We start from the raw sequence: 20662 nt of genomic DNA on the forward strand, positions 1-20662 counted from the left end.
GGCGTGATTGTGTACAACATCCTAGATTTTATGAGATTATGATTTTGGGATACTTTGATTTATGTTTATGACTTGTGGAAACTATGTTTTGTAAACACTTACGGTTTTGGATTGGTTTTAAAAATGAAAATTTTCACCTGGATTTTTGGGATGTTACACTTTATAACGAATATAAACATTTTTGTTTTCTCCTCAAGATCTTCGACACGTTTTAACATATTTGACATTCTACACTTTGTTTTCTATAGTTACTACTTTGGTTACAAAGTTAATAAATTGATTTTGACTAAAATATTATGTATGTGTGTGTGTGTGTGTATATATATATATAAAGAGAGAGAGAGAGAGAGAGAGAGAGAGAGATTACCAGGCGTTAAACGGGATGAATAGTGTTTTACTCGTCCCCACTTCTGGTGTGAAATTTATTCACTATCCTTGCCATGTTACCCCTTAAGATGTGGAATCATCGACCTGTTAGGGTCGGGCCCTCACATATCAAATTTCCATCCCTAGGCATCATTCGATTTTATGGTAGTAACAAGTATGATGTTTGTGGTATTGGAATCAAAACAAATGCATGGTTCAAATTTACGAAATTCACAATGAAGGTTTCTTGTAACCAAAGTGTAGAATTTTTTTGAAATGATTTTGTATGCATTTTTATGGGTTTCCCTTTTCATGATGCTTAGATCAATGTTGTGGATTTCGAATGTACTGGTCGATTGAAGCTTAAGATGTTTTGATTTTTGTTCATCTTTTTTTTTCGAAACAGTCAACCATTTATAAAGAAGAGGAAGACTCTAGCGAAGAGCTAGAGAACAAAAAAAAAACAATTACAAATTGTTTAAAGGGAATTGCAACCAACAATTCCAAAGAAAAACATGTTTTCTAAATCTATTACTAATCCATAGAAAAGAAAATTTTCTAATAGAATAAAAAGTAGTATCTTTTCTTATCTTACCACTACAAAAAACGTTATCATTCTGAAACCTCCACAAGTACCACACTACCGTGCAACATACCGCCTCAATTACTCTCCTCTTAATAGAAGTTCCACGCATAGTATCCACTTGCTCAAAAATTTGCAGAATAGAAACAAAAGAATTAAATTGTACTTGTAGCCATATGAATACTGAATTACACATTCTGGCCGCCACTTCACACCTGACAAATAGATGATTCAGATCTTCATCTTCCAGATTACCTATCGGGCACATAATACACGACACATCAATACCACGAGCATCAAGGTTATCACGAGTCGACAATCTATTCAGCAAAGTTCTCCACATCAGAATATTAACTTTAATAGGAATGAGCGGATTCCATCTTGTAGAAATATTAGCAATAGGAAGGATCTTTCTACCGACCCATTTTCTAGTCTCCGTGACTAAGAACCCTCCATCTGATCCTATACTCCAACACCAAGTATCTTCATTGTCTGTCAAATTAACATCTAACAGAGTTATATTCAAATTACCTAACTGAGAACGTTCCTCTCCTCCACATATATCACGACGCCAACACCACCTCCAACCTGAAGTCATTTTTCGATCAACAATTAAGAAATTTTGCATCAGCTATAAATGAAAAAGATGTGGAAATCTAGTAGACAACTTTTGATCTCCAAGCCAAATATCATTCCACAACTGAATTCTATTCCCGTTTTTCTAATTTTCTTTTAGCAACCGACTTAGGAAGAATATCTTTATTGTTCATCTTGGTTGAAACTTTTGAGTAAAACCCCGAGTGTTTTGGTTTCAAAGGTATATATCGATAAAACCCTAAGATGTTGTGGGTTTCAAAACTACATATCGATGTTCATCTTGACTTTTGTCCATCTAGTTTTTAAATCTTTTTGAATACTAAAATTACATAATGTTTGTACAAATCAATATTTTGTATACATTTGTACAAAAATCAACTAATCAATTTCTTTTTAAATACATGAATTTTTTTCTTATGGGTTTTTAATTTTTTCAGATATTCATATTAATTTTCGTATAGATCAATGTTTTGATTATTCTCCATGTCGGTTCTTATTTTTGTTTATCTGGATTCCATAAGCTATCATTTCATTGATGCTTCTACTCCTATCTACAATTTTGATTTGGAAATGTAGGATGAATACACATATATTTTGTGTTCTTGGTTTCGATCAAAGGCATGGGTTTGGATATGGTTCCAACTTCCATGTTCTTGGATTCATTCATGCGTTTGGATATGGGATGAAGAAAAATGCAAATGGGTCCATGGGTTTCTATTTCAATCATAAATAATTTAATTATCTAAAAAAGACAAAATTTAACAATAATAATAAAACTAATTTATAAAAAAAGGAACAAAATGAAAATAAAAAACCCACATGGCCGCCATAAAGATTAATCTAGAACAGAATTTGCATCTTCTTAACATGCTATAACATGCCATAGTGATTAAATCGTTACAATTATAATAATTTAGAGTATAATTTAAGACAACATGAAACTTTGGAGACTAAACCAGAACAAACCCAATGCAATCATACCATATGTACCATAATTATTATAGTTTTCTTTACTTATTTACTTGAATGAAAAATTAAAAATATCGATTTAAAATGATGGATGACTTTCCAATTGAACAAAATATATGCAGAAATATTTATATTGTAGTCTAACCACGTGGTACATTGTATTTCCAATTCAAGCGGCACCAATACCAAGTGACAACCGGTGTTCCCCCTCGTCTTTCAAAAGGTCACCGTCCCACGCCAACAATCGTAGACACTTGCCAGGAACTTTCCTCTTCTTTTTTAAAGTACTCAAAAACCGCATTCACACCAACCTGTCCCCTCACGTCTCTATTTCATCCCTTATTTTATTTTTTATTATTTCAATTCTATTTTTTCTTCATCAAAATCCTCCTCATTATTACCAATCACAGTCTTTCTTGTTGTGTTCACATCTGTTTTTGGGTATTTTGTCGATCAGAACAATTGCATCTGTTCATACCCAGTTTCCCTTTCTGCGTTTTTTTGTCTTATGATGTAGCTACTTTCTCAAGATTCTTAACAGCTGCTTACTTCTGAAATTCGACGGAATGAATGACAAACCAGTGCCGCAGCAGCGGAGGAGAAAAGTAGCGAAAACTGAAGTCGCCAATGGAAGCGGTGGTGGCGATGGAGGCGATACGGAGGGGACAGAGACAAATGGGTTGACAAAGATTATTACCTCTTTCTTTTTTGTTGAGGAGCAAGAGAAGTCCGATAAATCCCAGGTAGAAGATAAGATGATGTTCGAGGCTAACCATAAGAAAGAACATGGTGATGTCTTTGATACATCCAACCCGATTAAAAAGCGCAAGTCTCGAACAGCTAAGCCAGCTGCCTCGATTCCTTCGGATGCAGCTGCTGCAGTTGACTTTGGGTACGATTTGAATCTAGCTACCAGTAGCGGTGGAGTAGCGACGGAGAAAGGTGGCGATGGCCCACAAAGGAGGCTATGGGTCAAGAATCGATCACAAGATTGGTGGGATAAGTACAACAGTGCAGATGTTTCAGAAGATGAGTTTCGTAAAGCCTTCCAAATGGGGAAAGATACGTTTGAGATGATATGCAATGAGCTTACAGCTTCTGTTGCCAAAGAGAACACCATGTTAAGAGACGCAGTTCCTGTAAGGCAAAGAGTTGCTGTCTGTATATGGAGATTAGCAACCGGAGAATCTTTAAGACTTGTTTCAAAAAGATTCGGATTAGGCATCTCTACATGTCACAAGCTTGTTCTTGAGGTTTGCTCTGCTATAAAAGATGTGTTGATGCCAAAGTATCTCCAATGGCCAAATGACGACTCCATGAGAGTAATCACCAACGAATTTGAATCACTTTCAGGTATACCAAACGTGGTAGGATCAATGTACACAACTCATATACCAATAATCGCTCCAAAAGTTAACGTAGCTGCTTACTTTAATAAGCGTCATACAGATAGAAAGCAAAAAACTTGTTATTCTGTAACAGTTCAAGGAGTTGTGGACCCACGTGGGGTGTTCACAGATGTGTGTATCGGGTGGCCTGGATCGATGCCAGATGATCAAGTGTTGGAAAAATCCGCACTTTATCAAAGAGCAAATGGAGGACTTTTAAAAGGTGTATGGATTGTGGGTGGATCTGGATACCCTTTAATGGATTGGGTCCTAGTACCCTACACACAACCACATTTAACATGGACTCAACATGCTTTTAACGAGAAGATTGGTGATGTTCAAAAGGTATCCAAGGATGCTTTTGCAAGATTGAAAGGTAGGTGGACATGTTTACAGAAGAGAACAGAAATGAAGCTTCAAGATTTACCAGTGGTGCTTGGGGCGTGTTGTGTTTTGCATAATATATGTGAAATGAGGAGGGAAGAGATTGAACCCGAGTTGATGATTGAAGTTGTGGATGATGAAATGGTTCCTGATATTGCATTGAGGTCTGCAATTGCAATGAAGGCAAGAGACTCAATGGCACATAATCTTTTGCACCATAATCATGCTGGAACTTCATTCTTGTCATGATCAATTGCACATATCACTGTGAGTTTGTTACATTACATATGTTTTCATATATCGTTGGTGTTGAATCACAAACATGGTCTACAAAGACTTGTTTGTCTTGTGGGACTACGACATCATCATTTTGTTTTTGTTTTTTGGATACGACTTCTTTGATGTGTATACCCTTCTACAAATATATGAATATTTGGCATATAGCTAGGAGGAGGTTATAGACTGTTGCATATACAAGTTGTAATTTGGTTCTTATACTTTTTTAAATCAACAGTGGATGAATGAATCCAAACTCCAAACAATTTGTTTAATATCCTTTGGCTTCACTCCATTATTATATCCAAAATATAAATACCTGTAAGTGGAACAGTGTTATTAATTACGATAGCTGGATTGATATTTCAACTAGTTTTTACTTTTTGATTGAATGGAAATAGTTTTCAAAGGAACTGCCCTTTAATTTCTCTATGGTTTGGGCATGAAAATCACATAGAAAATCAAATTAGAATCATTTAGCTGATTGATACTGCTTCCTTGCATATAGAAGGTGTAAACTGAGACAAAACACTAATACCAATTAAGTTGATTTGGTGAACATGGCTTCCTTCTGGAATTGATTTTGTCAAATTTGACTACCACAATAACAGCACATGAAACACTGAGGTAGGGTGTGTGGTTGCCTTCTTTTGTTGGCTGGGTACCCTTAACCTTTATGTCTCTGGTGCCATTTGTTTGGGAGTCTAACCTGATAAGAGAAAACAACCCCTGAAAAGCTGCTCATGGTGGTCTAATTATGTAAACGGTGCCCTGGAGGAGTACAAGCTGATTAATGAAAAAAGTTGAACCATGGAGGGTTAAATGCAAAGACATAGCAAAATACTTGCAAATGATAGGGATTAAGGATTAGGGTTAGGAAACCTCAAGTATAAATTGGTCATTAGGGTTAAGTATTAAAGGGGCAGAAGTTAAGTCTCACAGTGGAGATCTCCATTTCTCGAATTAGAGGAACCCTTTTTGTATTTTTTTCTTTCGTATTGATTTGCAATAAAGAATTCTACTCCTAGTCTTATTAAATTGGTATCAAAGCAATCTCGATTAACCCTTATAGTTGCCATTACTGTTCACGACGTTTACTGTTCACGATACTATTATTCATGAGGCTAATGTGTGCTACATGGTAGCCAACAAAAAATTAAAAAATTTAGAAGCTGAGTTTCCAAATGTAGGTCGATGAGACGAAGTACGGTTATGCTCAAAATTTTGATGATGTGCTGAAGGCAATTGTGGGTATGGTCAAAGTGGTGAATAGGATCTAAAATTAGCTCAAGGAACCACAATATGATGACCACATGTTCAAGTAGAATACCGGTAATATCTTGGTGATACGTTATATCTTAAGAAAAAAGAGACCGATCAGGAATTAGATTCCAAGTTGAATCGGAAAAATGAAACATTGGGGTAAAGATTATCTAATGAGAAAGTTAGGGATGTATATACATGATGGTGAGGATGCACATGGGCGGATCTAAATAATCGAAATGTATTTTGTAGTCTAGGTCATCATCCTTGAGGAGAAACTCAGAGTTGTGACTTTATGCATCGAAAGGTATTTTGTAGTCTAGATCACCAAAACAAGTACCTAATAGAACATACTAATATGTTGTTTTTTACGCATAACTTCTATTTGCAATGCTAACTATGGATGATATATTATGTCAAGTTTCGGGTTTAAACCTACTAATTAAAATGATAAACTTATTTATATTATCAACATGATCATATCAACCACCAAAACAAGTACCAAATAAAACATACTAATATGTTATTTTTACACATAACTTTTATTTGTAATGCTAGCTATAAATGATATATTATGTTAAGTTCTGTGTTTAAATTTGGTGGTGTCGGTTTTGGTAAAAAAAAATACTGATAAAAATGAAAAACTCGTTATAATTGTCAACATGATCATGTCAACCACCAAAACAAGTACATAATAAAAAATATTATGTTATTTTTTTACACATAACTTTAATTTGTAATGCTAACTATGCATAATCTATTATGTTAAGTTCCAACTTTAAACCTCGTGGCACCGGTTTTGGGAAAAAAAATACTAATAAAAATGAGAAACTCTTTTCTACTTGTTGAAATATTGAAAGATGAAGGAATCTCATATGATCCTATATCGGTGGTGGAAGGGAAGATGAGAGTCAAATCTCTTCTATAAAAAAACAACTCTAAACTAGAAGAAGACATCTTGTTTGGTGGTTTTTTTTTTTTTTTTTGTAGGTTGCCTTTTGCAAATTCAAGTTGCAAAGTTTATCAAACCTAAAATACTTGGTTTAAAGTTTGGTTTCTTTAACGTTGCTCAAACTATTTTTTCTAGTAAAAACTTTGTTTGGTTTGAGTTCGTCTGAGTTTGAAGGGTTTCATAGGTTTGACATATCTCTATCCGACCCAACACAAACCCGTTTTTCAGTTCTATATTATTATACTCCCTCCGTCCCAAAATTATAGTCTATCTTTCCTTTTTGGTTTGTCCCAAAATAATAGTCCACTTCTAAAAATAAATAACATTTTTATCAAAATACCCTCTCATTATTACTTAACCAACTAAGCATTTAATAGAACATTAAATGCAAAGTAAGGACAAAACTGTCATTTTATTAAATAAAGTTAATGGTAATTAATTTTTTTTTAAATATGTGTGTTTTTTGTCTGTTGACAATAATATTGGGACGGAGGAAGTATTTGATCGGAATTTTTTTGGTGTCATTACTGCTAGATATTCCTGTGTCCTCCCCTATTAACCAGCATCACTGAAATGAGGGTCGGACCCTGTTCAAATCATGGGAAACTATAAAAAGTTGTATGCCGACTAGATTTTAGCCATCCATGAAAGCCAAATTGTATGAACAAATCTTAGCCCACTCAACGAGCAAATTAGTTTGTTTGAAAGGCTTGTGGTTCAACATTCGGGGTTGCCAAAACCCATGTTATATATACAATGAAAACCAAGGAAGCTTATCTACAGTGACAAGATTTTAGCTGTGCCAAACCACCTTCCCTTTAGATGGTTGGTTTCAAGCACGTGGCTTGTGTTTAGTTGGCTCAATCTCTTATAAAATGGAGTTGGTCCTTTCGCCTTCTTCACCGCCTCCCCCCGAATCTTCTAAAAACCCACCGCTTCCAGAAGACTACTGCTTCCGCAATTCTTCCACAAGCCTCTTCGATCTCCCACCTCTGATCGATTCGTTGTAGAATTTGTGGTTTTCTATTCTAGGGTTTTGCTTTCCAGATGACGGATGTGGCACTATTGTTAGAATTAATGTGTAAGGAACAACAAAACAATAAGTGTGACATATTTATGAGAATAAAAGAAACAGATAAATAATAAATATTTGTAGTGGATATGTTTTATTATTTACCAACTTAAATAAAATAAATTATTTGTTATTATTTATGAAACGATGGTAAAATAAATAAATTGTTTTATTATTAATGAGTTAAGTAAAATAATTTATTAGTTACTTAAGGGGTTTATATATTATAATTAATAATGTTTTGGCTTTCAGCTTTTATTTGTTGATTATGAATGTTTTTTTTTTAAATCCAACTTGTTACAAGTAAAATGTAGCTTCTAGTGGTCATTCTAAGTACTAGAGAAAATAGAAAATACTATTCAAGCCCTAAAGTGCGATTAAGGGGATGTTTGGGATTGTTTATGAGAAGAGTTTATTTATTTATTCACTTTTCAAAAAGTCAATTAATTTAAAAAATGTTTAGCAAATTGATAAATGCTTTTAGAAACGTTTTTTCATAACCCTAAAAACATTGTTTTTAAAAAGTTAAAAATTCATGAATTTTCAAAAATGCTTATGACTTTTCACCTAAAATAACTATATTTTTCATAACCCTAAAAACATTGTTTTTAAAAAGTTAAAAATTCATGAATTTTCAAAAATGCTTATGACTTTTCACCTAAAATAACTATAAAATGACTATAAGCTAATTCAAACATTTTTTTAAAATGACTTATCAACTTATAATTTTTTGACACCACTAATTCAAACACTTTTTAAAAACTCTTTTTTGTCACTACATAAGCTAATATGCATTTTTGTCAAAAAGTGCTTATTGAGCTAAATAAGAAATCCTAAACAACCACAAGTTCTAGTTTGCCACACACGCTCCCTTTATTCTCCATGTTTTTCGATCCCAAGGACAAGTCAATGAGAAGTTGTGTTGTTTTGTTAAGTTGGAAGTCTAGCAATTGATGTTCATGTAGAACATGGGTCTTATAGATTATATACACTTGATAATCAAGTCTCCAACTTTGATGTAGTATTCTAAAATATCATATGATCGTTAATTGTTGATTTAATCGTTCTTATTGGATCCCTTGATTCGGAATTATAAAGTTTTAAAATATCGATTTTGCTTATGTTGCTATATTGATATGTATCAATAGTGGTATCTGGTTGGTTTAGGAGCATTAGATCACATAATTATTTTGGATTTTGATTTTCTTGAATGTGATTTTTCATGTTCTTTGACATAGTAAAAAACAACTTAATTATTTTTAATCTTTTAGTGATTTAAATACTTTTAAAATTAGAAAAGTATTATCATAATTAATTTTTCCCATGCATGGAAAATCATTGTTTTCATCAAAATCGTTTTTAAATAGGAGTGAATGCATTGTCTTTGACCGGATTAGATATAAGTTGTTTGGTTGTGTTCTTGTTTTTTCTTGTGGTTGTATTTTTTCTTTGAAATTGTAAAATATGGCTCAAATACGAAAACACTAGCAACCAAGTGGATCGAGAACCAAAGGGATTGAAGCCCAAATGGTCTTCGGCCTGACAACGACAATGGAGGGGCTGCCTTTCTCTCGACCCAAGTGGTCTAGTAGGCTAGATATGCAGATTGGGTTTTTTGGCTTACGACTAAAGTATGTTACGAGCTTGCTTCCCTTTCCTCTCAGCCCACGACCCAAGTGTGTTCCCCCTCCTCTCGACTTTGGACAACAACGATGGAAAGAAGGGTCACGGCCCTCTGGTTTTTGGCTAGTGAATTGTAGCAGTGGGAACACATGACACAATTGCAATGGCCACCCCTGATAGTGCAACGATGATGAATAGATACCCAACGGTGGCTCGTGGAGGCTGGTTAAGGCAACACATGATTTTTTACGCATTTTTTCACATGTAATTTTTAGGCCTTTTTTTCTTTTAATTTATTCAATCGTCTGATTATTTTAAAAAAATAGATATTTTTATGACTCAAGAAATAAGTATTAGGATCACGCTCTCACAATACATTTTTATTTATTTATTTATTTATTTATTTATTATTATTATTATTATTATTATTATTATTAATTCTATGTGATGTTTTCCTTGCCATGAATTGATTTATTTGTTAAAGGAATTAAATTACAAATACGTTTTACAAGTGTTGTAAAACTCAATCGCGTACTCGAAATCGGGTATGTGTACCGAGGCGAGTTATGGAACAATAAGTCTTAAAATCGGACTCGGTCAAAACTCAACGGTTAAAACTCGGTCAAACTATTTATTCAATAATTTCACATTTAGATTGATTTAACGAATTAGCCTTATGAATTAGCATTATTGATTTACCATTTTTTATCTATTTTGTAATAAATTTTAACCAAATTTTCATATTTGCTATATATAAAATCTCCCCAAAGTTAATTTCTCTAAAAATTACGTATAGGAGTAATCCATGCCTAAGTGAACTACTCATTACTCCGCAATCGACCGGTCGGGTAGGGTACCGAGTAACAAGTTTTTCAACATTGAGTTTTATATAAAAGATGTTTTATTTAAAACTTAATCTAAAAATGTGTAACGACCCGAAAATCCGTCCGTTAACGACGTTAGCTTTCCGTTACTCGAAGAAATATTTATGCGAATGATTTTAGCTTTATGAGGTTGAAATTGCATAAATTAAATAAAAATAGTATTATTTAATATCTAAAAGTATTAATCAATAAAAAAGAGGGATATAATCCAATTAAAATGATTTATGTAATTATTAGGGTAAATATAATTCATTTAATTGGTGTAAATGGTGTTGAGAGGCTAAAATGTCATAAAAAGAAACTTAAATTGTCAATGTGTCTAGGCTTAAGTTGGAAGGGGTTTAAAGTTATAATTTGAGGGACCAATTAGTGAAATTCGAATTATAACCTACATGGTAATGGAGCGATTCTTCTTAGATTCTTCTTACGTTCGTTTCCTCCTAGCCTTTACACACATAATTAAGAAGCTAACTCAAAATTTTTGAGCTTGTGTCGCACGATCAGGAGTAAAGAAATAAAACACACGAGCAGTTTAGGGTGGAGAGGGAAAGAACGGGATGAGAAGAGAATGGGAGAAGAGGTTTCCATTGTCGACCTTTGAAGGGGTATTGGAGCTATGAAATTCATTCCAAATTGGGGAGATCATGATACCTCAAGTACTTACAAGATTTGAAATATGGAAATGACGCTTTTTAATAAAGGTGAGATAATCTTTGTGGAATTTAAGTACTTTGTTAGGGAATTTCATATCTTAGATGGATTGGAATGAACCTAGGTCGTATAGGTTGCATGTACCCCTATTGTGTATGATATGCTATTGGTAATGATGGTTCTTTTTGTGTATGAGAATTTAGGATGCATTATATGTTGGATTCTTATTTTTTATGTGAGATATGTTAGTGATGTGATATGACATAATGTTCAAATGATGATATGTGCATGATTATATAGTGATGTAAAATGATTTAACATGGTATGACATGCTTGCATGTTTACATAGTGAGGAACTTTGAAGTAATATGCCTTAAAGTAGCACATAATAAAAGAGCAAGAATAATTTAGGAAAGATGGAGAAAGATGTTGTGTAACCCTTGAATGACGAATTAATAATACATTAATTAAAATGGGGAATACACCTAGAGGGAAAAGGGTAGTTTTGGCTCTACGAGGAAAGCCAATTAGGGTTGCCTCCATGGGGAAAGCCAACTAGGGATGGCTCTACAAGGAAAGCCTAATAGGTGTTGTCTCTACGAACATAGTCAAGTAGTGTCGGCTCAACGAGGATAGTCGGTGATGTGCGTAGATATATTTACCAGTTTTAAATTTATAACCTAACAAAACTAAACTACTAATGCACTTATATGCAGTGTACCTAGTCAGTTTATAATATAGAAAAGTAAGTCGGTGTCGATCACATGGAACGATATTTAGCTAATAAAATAACTACTAAAAATTAATCTAAAAACAATAACTAAAATAGGGTTTTTATCTGATTTTGCAAGTTCAGAATAACTTAATTACTCAATTAACTAAACAACAACTAACTAAAGACGATTGTAATTAGGAGGATAAAGACACTTCCGTTTAGCTTTTAATCCCCATTTTTTCCTATGGTTAGTTTCAAGACATGGATTAATTCGATTGGTTACCAATATAAAAGTTATTAGAATCCTTGATCCAATCTCCTAACATTTTCACCAATTCATGAACAACTATGAAATGGTCATACACAAGTGGACACTAAATTGATTATTAAAGATTATTGGTATATGTAATATATATCTAAGATTAATTATATATGATCAAGACAAATAATCAAACACAATAATGATAAAATTATGTTCTCTAACACAGGTAAAGTTTTTATCTTTATTACCTATTCAAGGATTTGGCCAATTTCAAGCTCTAGCAATTCAATATTTATAAACAAAGAGGTAAACAAATTCATGCAATTAAAGTGATCATTCAACTACACTAAACTTGGAATTCAAGCAACAAAGATCGAAACTATTAACATACTAGGTTTTGATATATCAAACACAAGCTAAACAAACTTTATAAAATCCATGAAGAAAGAAACTAACACATAGTATTAGGTTTCATCATTGCTAAACGAAAGTCTAATTATTTAGCTCATAATTACAGAAAAGAAACACATAAACACATGGAAAACTAAACTAGACATGATAAAATTTAGGCAAACCGAATGAATGACGTAAATTCCTTGCTCCAATCTCTTGATCTCTTGACCTCCAATCTTCTTATGCCTTCCTAGGGGTCTTAGAAGGTATTTTTTCTCTCTTCAATCATAGCTTTTTGCCCCGGAACTCTTCCTTTCAACCTAATGATCAGGATATATATATATATATATATATATATATATATATATATATATATATATATATATATATATATATATATATATATACTTTCCAAATTTTGGTTCTCATTGCGTGGGAAATAGGCGCCACGTCGTGGTGGTGGGATTCCTTTCCGCACACGAACTCGTAGACCGACACGAGGAGTTTTCGGGATTTTTTGATTCGCCATGACGTGGGAACTGGAAATTTGTATTTGGCACAAATACCCAACACTTTCCTTTTGCTTGCCCTCACGAAAAACTTCATTTTAACGAAGCTTGTGCAAGAAAGATTATTGAATACACCTTCAAGAAAAATTGAGCCAACCCCAATTTCTCATGTCATGGCTATATCCATAGAATAAGAAGAGAAATTTGAACCTATGGTGGTCCTTGAGACAATAGCCAAGTAGTCCGAACAGTCGCCTAAAGAAAATGGAAGGGAAGAAATGAATTACGATGTTGCCCAAGAGCCACGACGTGGAGGCAATATTGCCACGTCGTGGGCACTAAAAAAGGTTATGATTTCTCATGTGTTAAGCCATACCAACCACCTCTTCCTTACCCATCTCGAGCCAAGAAAAATCTTGTTAAGCAAGAAAATTCAAGGTTCATAGAGCATAATGAACTTGAAGACTTTAGGGAAGAAGAATGGTTAGAATGGGAGGAACCTATGCAAAAAGAGCAATCGGGAGAAGAAGTGAATCATTTAAAACCTCGAGTTTCAACTCCATTTTCTTTTGAGTTGTTTTCTTTTACAGTCCGAAAAATGAAAAATAAAGTGGGAATTAGCCAATGAAGTTTAAATGAAAGTTCTAGTACTCATCGATATGAAAGTGGGGATATAAAAACCATCGAAAAATGAAGTCTGTATGCGAAAATTATGATTTTTTTAAAAAAATTAGAAATCCAGACAGCCGAGATCACGCCACGTGGCACCTCGGATGGCCGACATGTGGCACAATCTAAGACAACCCTTCCTCCACAATCCTGCAAGCGGATGCTGACATGTGGCAGGGCGTGGCGCACCTTCATGAAATTCCTATATATGTGCGTTTTTTTGTTCGTTCCTTCACCAATCCACTTCTAACTTCTTCTAAACTCTCGATGCCCGACTTTAGTAGTTCTTACGTGTTAGTAGCAAAGCTCTGGAGCACCAGTGAGCCCAAAAAATAGAGCTTTCAGTTTCAAAGTTCTGCCCATGCAGTATCCGATTTTTTGTTAAACAACCTGTAAGTTGAGTTATGCTTACTGTAGTTTAAGTATAACTTATATTTATGTTTGTAAATGTTATTATGAACTTATAAATAAGATTTATAAGTAATACCACTTGTTATATTGATTGGTATACTTATGTGAGTGATCTCTAAGCTAAATCTGTGAGGTGTTTAAAGTGGATTTTCCAAACATTGTATCTCTATATACGTAACGGATCCTACCTCCGATACGATCTTACCTAGCCGTTCCTTATCAGCTATAAGTCAGTATTCTTTTGGGATTATTGATCAACCTGAGAAAAATATTATTACGAATAACCTTTATAAATATGAATGAAATACTGAGGCTTAGTAATATTCGTATTTAGGTCGTTTTAAAGGGAAATCTGAAGTGTCAGTCAAAGAGCTGACTTTCCTGCGAGTCTTCCACACATGTCAGGTGAGTGCATAGTTACTTTTAAGAAAACGATTTAATACAAGTATTTATTAAAAGTATTAAATATTAGTTTAAAGTTTATATGTGAATTATATGTTATTATCTGGAATATGTGTTAAATGTATATTTGGTAATATTTACACTGTACGAACAAGATATAATTATATTATGTTAAAAGAAATATTTGGTAATAATATGTAACAATCTTAAAATAATCATTATTAATTAAGAAGATTAAAATACCAAATACTTACCGTTTGATCTTTGTGCTAAATGTATACTTGTATTATGATAAGTAATTTCCTAAGTCGAGAATCATATTGGAAATTGATTATAGGTATAGTAGTCATGTCTAGTTACAAAACTAAGACTCGTATAAGATACTTAGTTCAAAGTAAATTGAATAAGTGCTTAGTTATACCCGATATTATGGTAGTAGTATATAAACAGGAAAATTGTGTTTAAAATGGATTGTGGGTTTAGTAGTCATATATAATTACTAACTAAGACTTGAAAGGAATGCTTAGTTCAATTAAGCTGGATTTTTGGGTAGTTTATACCAGGGTGTGTGAGAGATTGAAACAGAGAGTAGAGCTTTGTTCTCTAAAACTGTTACATGTCAAGGTACGGGTTACGTACAAGAGTACTACACCAATATTCCTCCTCTTTTTGGAAAGCTAGAAATGGTGAGTCCATATCAGACAACTGGTTAGGTACGTATGGTCATCTTGCTAAACTAATTTAGACAAGTCTCGTGAATTACATTGTTTAAAGTGGACTTATAAACCACAGACGTATTTTATAACATAACATATGTCCATACCCGTAGGTGTTTATACTATATCCTCCTCATGGTTTACTTTATTGACTTCTATTGCCGAGGAATCCCCGAAGCAGGAAAGTCTACTTGTTGCTTACAATGATCCACCAGGTTAGATCTTAAGGATCATTGTTATAGGATTAGTATGTGCAAATTGTGGATATTTATGATAAATGATATATTATTGGTTATAGTTTATTTTGCACGTTTATTATTTATGGATTATTATCATAATAAGATTGTGGGATTGAAAACCCTATGTGTCTCACCCGTTTTCCCAAACCTGGCCCACTCAAACAATATGAATCACATGTAGTAGGATTAAAGCTGTTGGAACTTGATTAGGATGCCGAATGATTAAGAGACAACCTTCAATAGTGTTCCGAACCGTTAGGTCTTTACGTTGTATCATATGTTGTGTATTGATCATGACATCCTTACGGTTTTGTATTTTGAAACAACATCTTTACTCAAGACATTTTAAAAAAACGAGATAGTTTCCGCAAAATGTTTTATTATACTGGGATTTTCCGCAAACAAAGACATTGTGATTTTTAAAGCGTAAAGAAAGGTTTTTTTTGGGTTCTAAAAAATAGGGTATGTCACAGAATCCACATGGATACAACCTAAAAGTCAATGCCTTTTTGCACAAGGAACATCCTGGACCGAAAGACGAAGACCTTGTGCAACAAGGTGGTGACTTTAGTCAAAGTTCAGTGGCAACATAGGAAGGATCCCGAATGGACATGGGAACCCGAGTCAGAGATGTGAGATCATTTTCTGAAGTTATTCACAATAACAGACTTCGAGGACGAAGTCTATTTCAGGTGGGGGAGAATTGTAATATTCCGATGATGAGGTATTTTCAATTTTAACCCTAATTATGAAGAGTTATTGCATTTGAGCCCTTGTGCATGAGAAAGCTTGCAAAATGGCCCATAGTGGCATTTTTGTAAATTCAGGCCGAAGTCACATATGTTGGGCATACATAGCGTACGCAAGGCATATGTGCGAGATCTTCAAACCCCAATTTTTAGGGTTTAGACCTATATAAACATCTTTAACTCTCAAATGATCACTCCCTCACCAGCCTCCAACCTTCATTTCGTCCATTGCAACCCTAATCTCTTGTGTGTGTTCCTTTGAGCTCAAAAGTGTGTGTTTGTGGTGCCTTTGAAGCAAGGTGAAGAAGAAAGCACCAACTTGGAAGATCAAGACCTTATAGATCCAGGAAAACCTCACCTCCAAGCTTCATTTTGAGGTATAAAGTTCTGAACTTGATGATCCTATCATTAGATCTTGTTTATGTTCAAATTTTATGCTTATTAGCTCTATATTCTTGGTCTTTTTGGGTATGAGCTACCTTAGACCCATTGAGTTGTTCTTCTACACGTTTTAGGTGATGGGTTTTGAGCATTTCTAACACCCCTAAGTGTACATGCAACCCTAAAAAACCTTGGATCTATGTTTGTCTAAAATACATGCAAAATACTTTTTCCAAGGTTCATAAACCTATCTAGCATGCATGGGGAACTTTAATCATAGAAGATAGCTAGCTAGAATTACATACCTTGTAGTTGTTATGATTCCTTGAAAACCTTGAGAGCCTAGCACCCCAAGTGTGATGCCTCAAATGTTTCACACAACACCAAATGCCTTGGAATAAACTTTGAGAATATATAACACTTGCAAAAATCGGTTTTCCCTCACTTGTTCTTAGTGTAGCCGATTTTAGAGAGTATTATGTTCTTTATATAGTGTGTCACATCTAGGGTTACACCATGTAAACCCTAATGTGACATGACTCTTCATTTCCATGACCCATGGGTTTGTAACTCCCATGGAGCCTCCATGGAGCATCCAATGGGTTTAACCCAACTTGATAATCCATGGAGCCTTTTAGCCCACTATACAAGTTATGGATGATTTACATAATCAACCCATATATTTAATTAGTCATCTTTTGATCACTTAATTAATCCTAGATTAATTCTTGATAAATACTAATTAAATAATATTATTAATATATTAGAACTTATAATATATTAATATACCACAAGTGTTATTTTCTCTCATTTAGTCTATCCAAATGCATGATGCCATGCAACCCAAATGGACCATGACGGGTCGGGTCAAGTACATACCAGAAATAGTTATGGACTTAGACACCTTATCCAACAGTCTCCCACTTGGATAAGTCTAATAACTATAACTGCAAGTATGACTTCAGGAACCGATCAGCAATCGTAGCTCTTTTCAAGGTTTCTCGGAACTGAGAAGATGATGATGCGCCATTTCAGATAAGTGATCATATAATCCTCTGTTCTAGATATCAGCCGGACAATTACATGGAACAATGTCTTACTTTTGTCCAGCAGTTTGTTTCCCGATTTCCGATTTGTTTGACATAGAACTTAATTGAACACATCAACTTAGTTCTGACCGGGCCCGGTACATAGGTCAAAAGAAAATCATCGAGGGGCCCAAATATCGCTTCTAATCCAAGAAGGAACAGATAAACTTCGACTCATATGCTTGTTCTACTACTTGTTAAATCACACACAAATGCACGTTTTATAACATCGAGTTACCAATGCGTTTTCGCACGATCAATGTATAACCAACTCATAGACAACAAGTCATATCTCTAGGTTTGAAGACTTATATGATATTACCGTCTCGCGATCACTCGAGATAAATTCCATGAAGTGATACCAGCGAGCGTGAGTTGAATCCAATACTCAGAACTTATGAGCACTCATGAGTGTTGAGGCCATGTCCAACATCTTAGACCTCTACAACCAACTCATGACAGTCTTACTTCATATCTACTTCCAACATATGACCGACTGTGGATAATTTGAATAATATGTAAACATAACATAAATATTCTGGAAGTCAAAACATGCAAAAGAAATAATAGTAAACGATTGACAAAAGATAGCAACACTTTACTCATAAATAAACACAACTTTTATTTATCATCAAATGTCAATTACACTTTACAAATTTCAAAATTATCTAACTACTAAAACTAATATCATCCTTCAGCCCTATGCTCCTTGCATGCTGGAGATGCTTAACCCTACCTACTCCCTTCGTGAGGGGATCTGCTAGGTTCTCATCCGATGATACCCTCTTTGCCACGAGGAGTCCTTCTATACGATGTCTGATGAAATGGTATTTTCTGTCAATGTGTCTGGATCTCCCGTGATCCCTTGGTTCCTTTGCTAAGGCAACTGCGCTTTCACTATCACAGAAAATCTCTATAGGCTCCTTTATAGCTGGTACAACTCCAAGGTCTCCAATGAAGTTCTTTAGCCATATAGCCTCCTTTGCTGCCTCGCTTGCCGCTATATACTCTGATTCGCAAGTTGAATCACCCACTATCTCCTGCTTGGAACTTTTCCAAGAGATTGCTCCTCTGTTTAAGGTAAAGACCCAGCCCGATTGAGAGCGGAAATTATCCCTATCAGTCTGGAAACTAGCATCACTATACCCTACAACTCTCAAGTCATCACTTCCACCAAGGGTAAGGACCCAGTCCTTAGTCCTCCGCAGGTACTTGAGAATATTCTTTACCATTGTCCAGTGAGCCTTACCAGGGTTCCCCTGATACCTGCTAACCATGCTCAAAGCAAAGGCTACATCAGAACAAGTGCAGGTCATAGCATACATGATCGAGCCTACTGCAGAAGCATAAGGTACTCGACTCATTTCTGCTATCTCAACCTCGGTACTCGGGCTCTTAGTCTTACTCAGTCTAGCGTTACTCTGGATGGGTAACTCTCCTTTCTTGGAATCTTGCATGATGAACCTCTTCAACACCTTCTCCAAATATGTACTCTGAATAAGCCCAATTAGTCTTTTACTCCGATCTCTCAGAATCCTTATCCCTAGAATATAGGCAGCTTCTCCTAGGTCCTTCATAGCGAAACACTTCCCAAGCCAGGACTTCACTTCCTGCAAGTTTGGGATGTCATTTTCTATGAGTAGTATGTCATCCACATACAATACCAGGAAGCTAACTATACTCCCACTAGCCTTGACATATACACAAGATTCATCTTCACTCCTCGAAAAGCCAAACTTTTTGACTTTCTCATCAAAGCAAAGATTCCATCTGCGAGGTGCTTGCTTTAATCCATAGATGGATTTCTCAAGCTTACACACTCTATTAGGGTACTCTGTGTTGAAAAAACGCTCTAGTTGATTCATGTAAACATCCTCAGCCAACTTTCCATTAAGGAAAGCAGTTTTGACATCCATTTGCCATATTTCATAGTCATGAAATGCAGCTATGGCTAACAATACTCTAATAGACTTAATCTTGGCTACTGGTGAAAAGGTCTCATCATAATCAACTCCCAGAGTTTGAGAAAAGCCCTTTGCAACCAGTCGAGCCTTATAAGTGTGTACATTACCATCCATGCCGGTCTTCTTCTTGAAGATCTATTTGCACCCAACTGTCTTACGACCTGGTACATTGTCAACCAAGTCCCATACCTGATTGTCATACATGGACTGTAGCTCGCTGTCCATTGCCTCTTTCCATTTAGCAGACTCGGGGCCTGTCATGGCTTCCGCATAGCTGTTAGGTTCATCTAGACTTACTAGTGTTTCATCACTGATAAGTGTCTCACCTTCCACAGTAATATGGAAACCATAGTAGTGCTCAGGTGCATTCCTAACCCTTGTGGAACGCCTCAAAGGTACGGATTTGTCAATTGGATCAACAGGAGTTTCCTCCTCAAGTTGACTACTAGGGTTTAAGGTTCCTTCACCACTTGACTCTTGAATTTCTTCAACGTCAATTTGCCTCCCACTGTTTCCTTGGCTTATGAACTCTCTCTCTCGAAAGACACCCCTCTTTGCTACGAAGACCACATTCTCACTAGGTCTGTAGAAGGGTTAACCAAAGGATTTTGGTGGGTAGCCGATGAAAATACACCTCTCACTTCGAGGTTCGAGCTTGTCGTGAGTCTCGCGTCTCACGAAAGCCTCGCAACCCCAAATCTTGATGTGAGCTATATTAGGAACTTTTCCAATCCACATCTCGTGAGGTGTTTTGGCAAACTTCTTTGTAGGGACCAGATTAAGGATATGGGCGGCAGTCTCTAAGGCATACCCCCAGAATGAGATTGGTAGCGAAGCTCGACTCATCATGGAACGAACCATGTCCAACAAGGGTCGATTACGCCTCTCAGCTACACCATTCAACTGTGGTGTCCTGGGAGGTGTCAATTGTGAGACAACTCCACATTCCCTAAGATAGTCGAGGAACTCAGTACTAAGATACTCACCACCGCGATCGGATCGAAGCATCTTAATGTTCCTGCCCAATTGATTCTCGACTTCCTGTTTAAACTCTTTAAACCTTTTGAAATTTTCTGACTTATGCTTGATTAAGTAGACATATCCATATCTACTATAATCATCTGTAAAAGTCACATAATAACGATTAGCATCTCTT

The 20662-nt window shown here is 35.2% G+C and overlaps 1 protein-coding gene across 1 annotated transcript; it reads right to left on the bottom strand.

Moving 5' to 3' along the window:
- Positions 1 to 772: 772 nt before the first annotated feature.
- LOC145112562 (uncharacterized) lies at positions 773 to 1547 on the bottom strand. The gene is made up of 2 exons (XM_079048714.1): positions 1023 to 1547; positions 773 to 811 (listed from the first exon to the last, which is right to left on the bottom strand). Exons 1-2 carry the CDS (start codon positions 1545 to 1547, stop codon positions 773 to 775), a joined length of 564 nt encoding a protein of 187 aa, XP_078904840.1.
- Between the last annotated feature and the right edge of the window lie 19115 nt (positions 1548 to 20662).

The sequence above is a fragment of the Lactuca virosa genome, chromosome 5 (assembly GCF_052849685.1).
Source record: "Lactuca virosa cultivar CGN04683 chromosome 5, Lactuca_virosa_CGN04683_v6, whole genome shotgun sequence".
Lineage (NCBI taxonomy): Eukaryota > Viridiplantae > Streptophyta > Magnoliopsida > Asterales > Asteraceae > Lactuca > Lactuca virosa.

Excerpts from the sequence above, each read along its gene's own strand:
- LOC145112562 (XM_079048714.1), bottom strand. The coding sequence starts at position 1,547 with ATGACTTCAGGTTGGAGGTGGTGTTGGCGTCGTGATATATGTGGAGGA. Across the intron at positions 812-1,022 it reads AGAGGAGAGTAATTGAGGCG|CTCTTCGCTAGAGTCTTCCT; the intron begins GTATGTTGCACG and ends TTTGTTCTCTAG.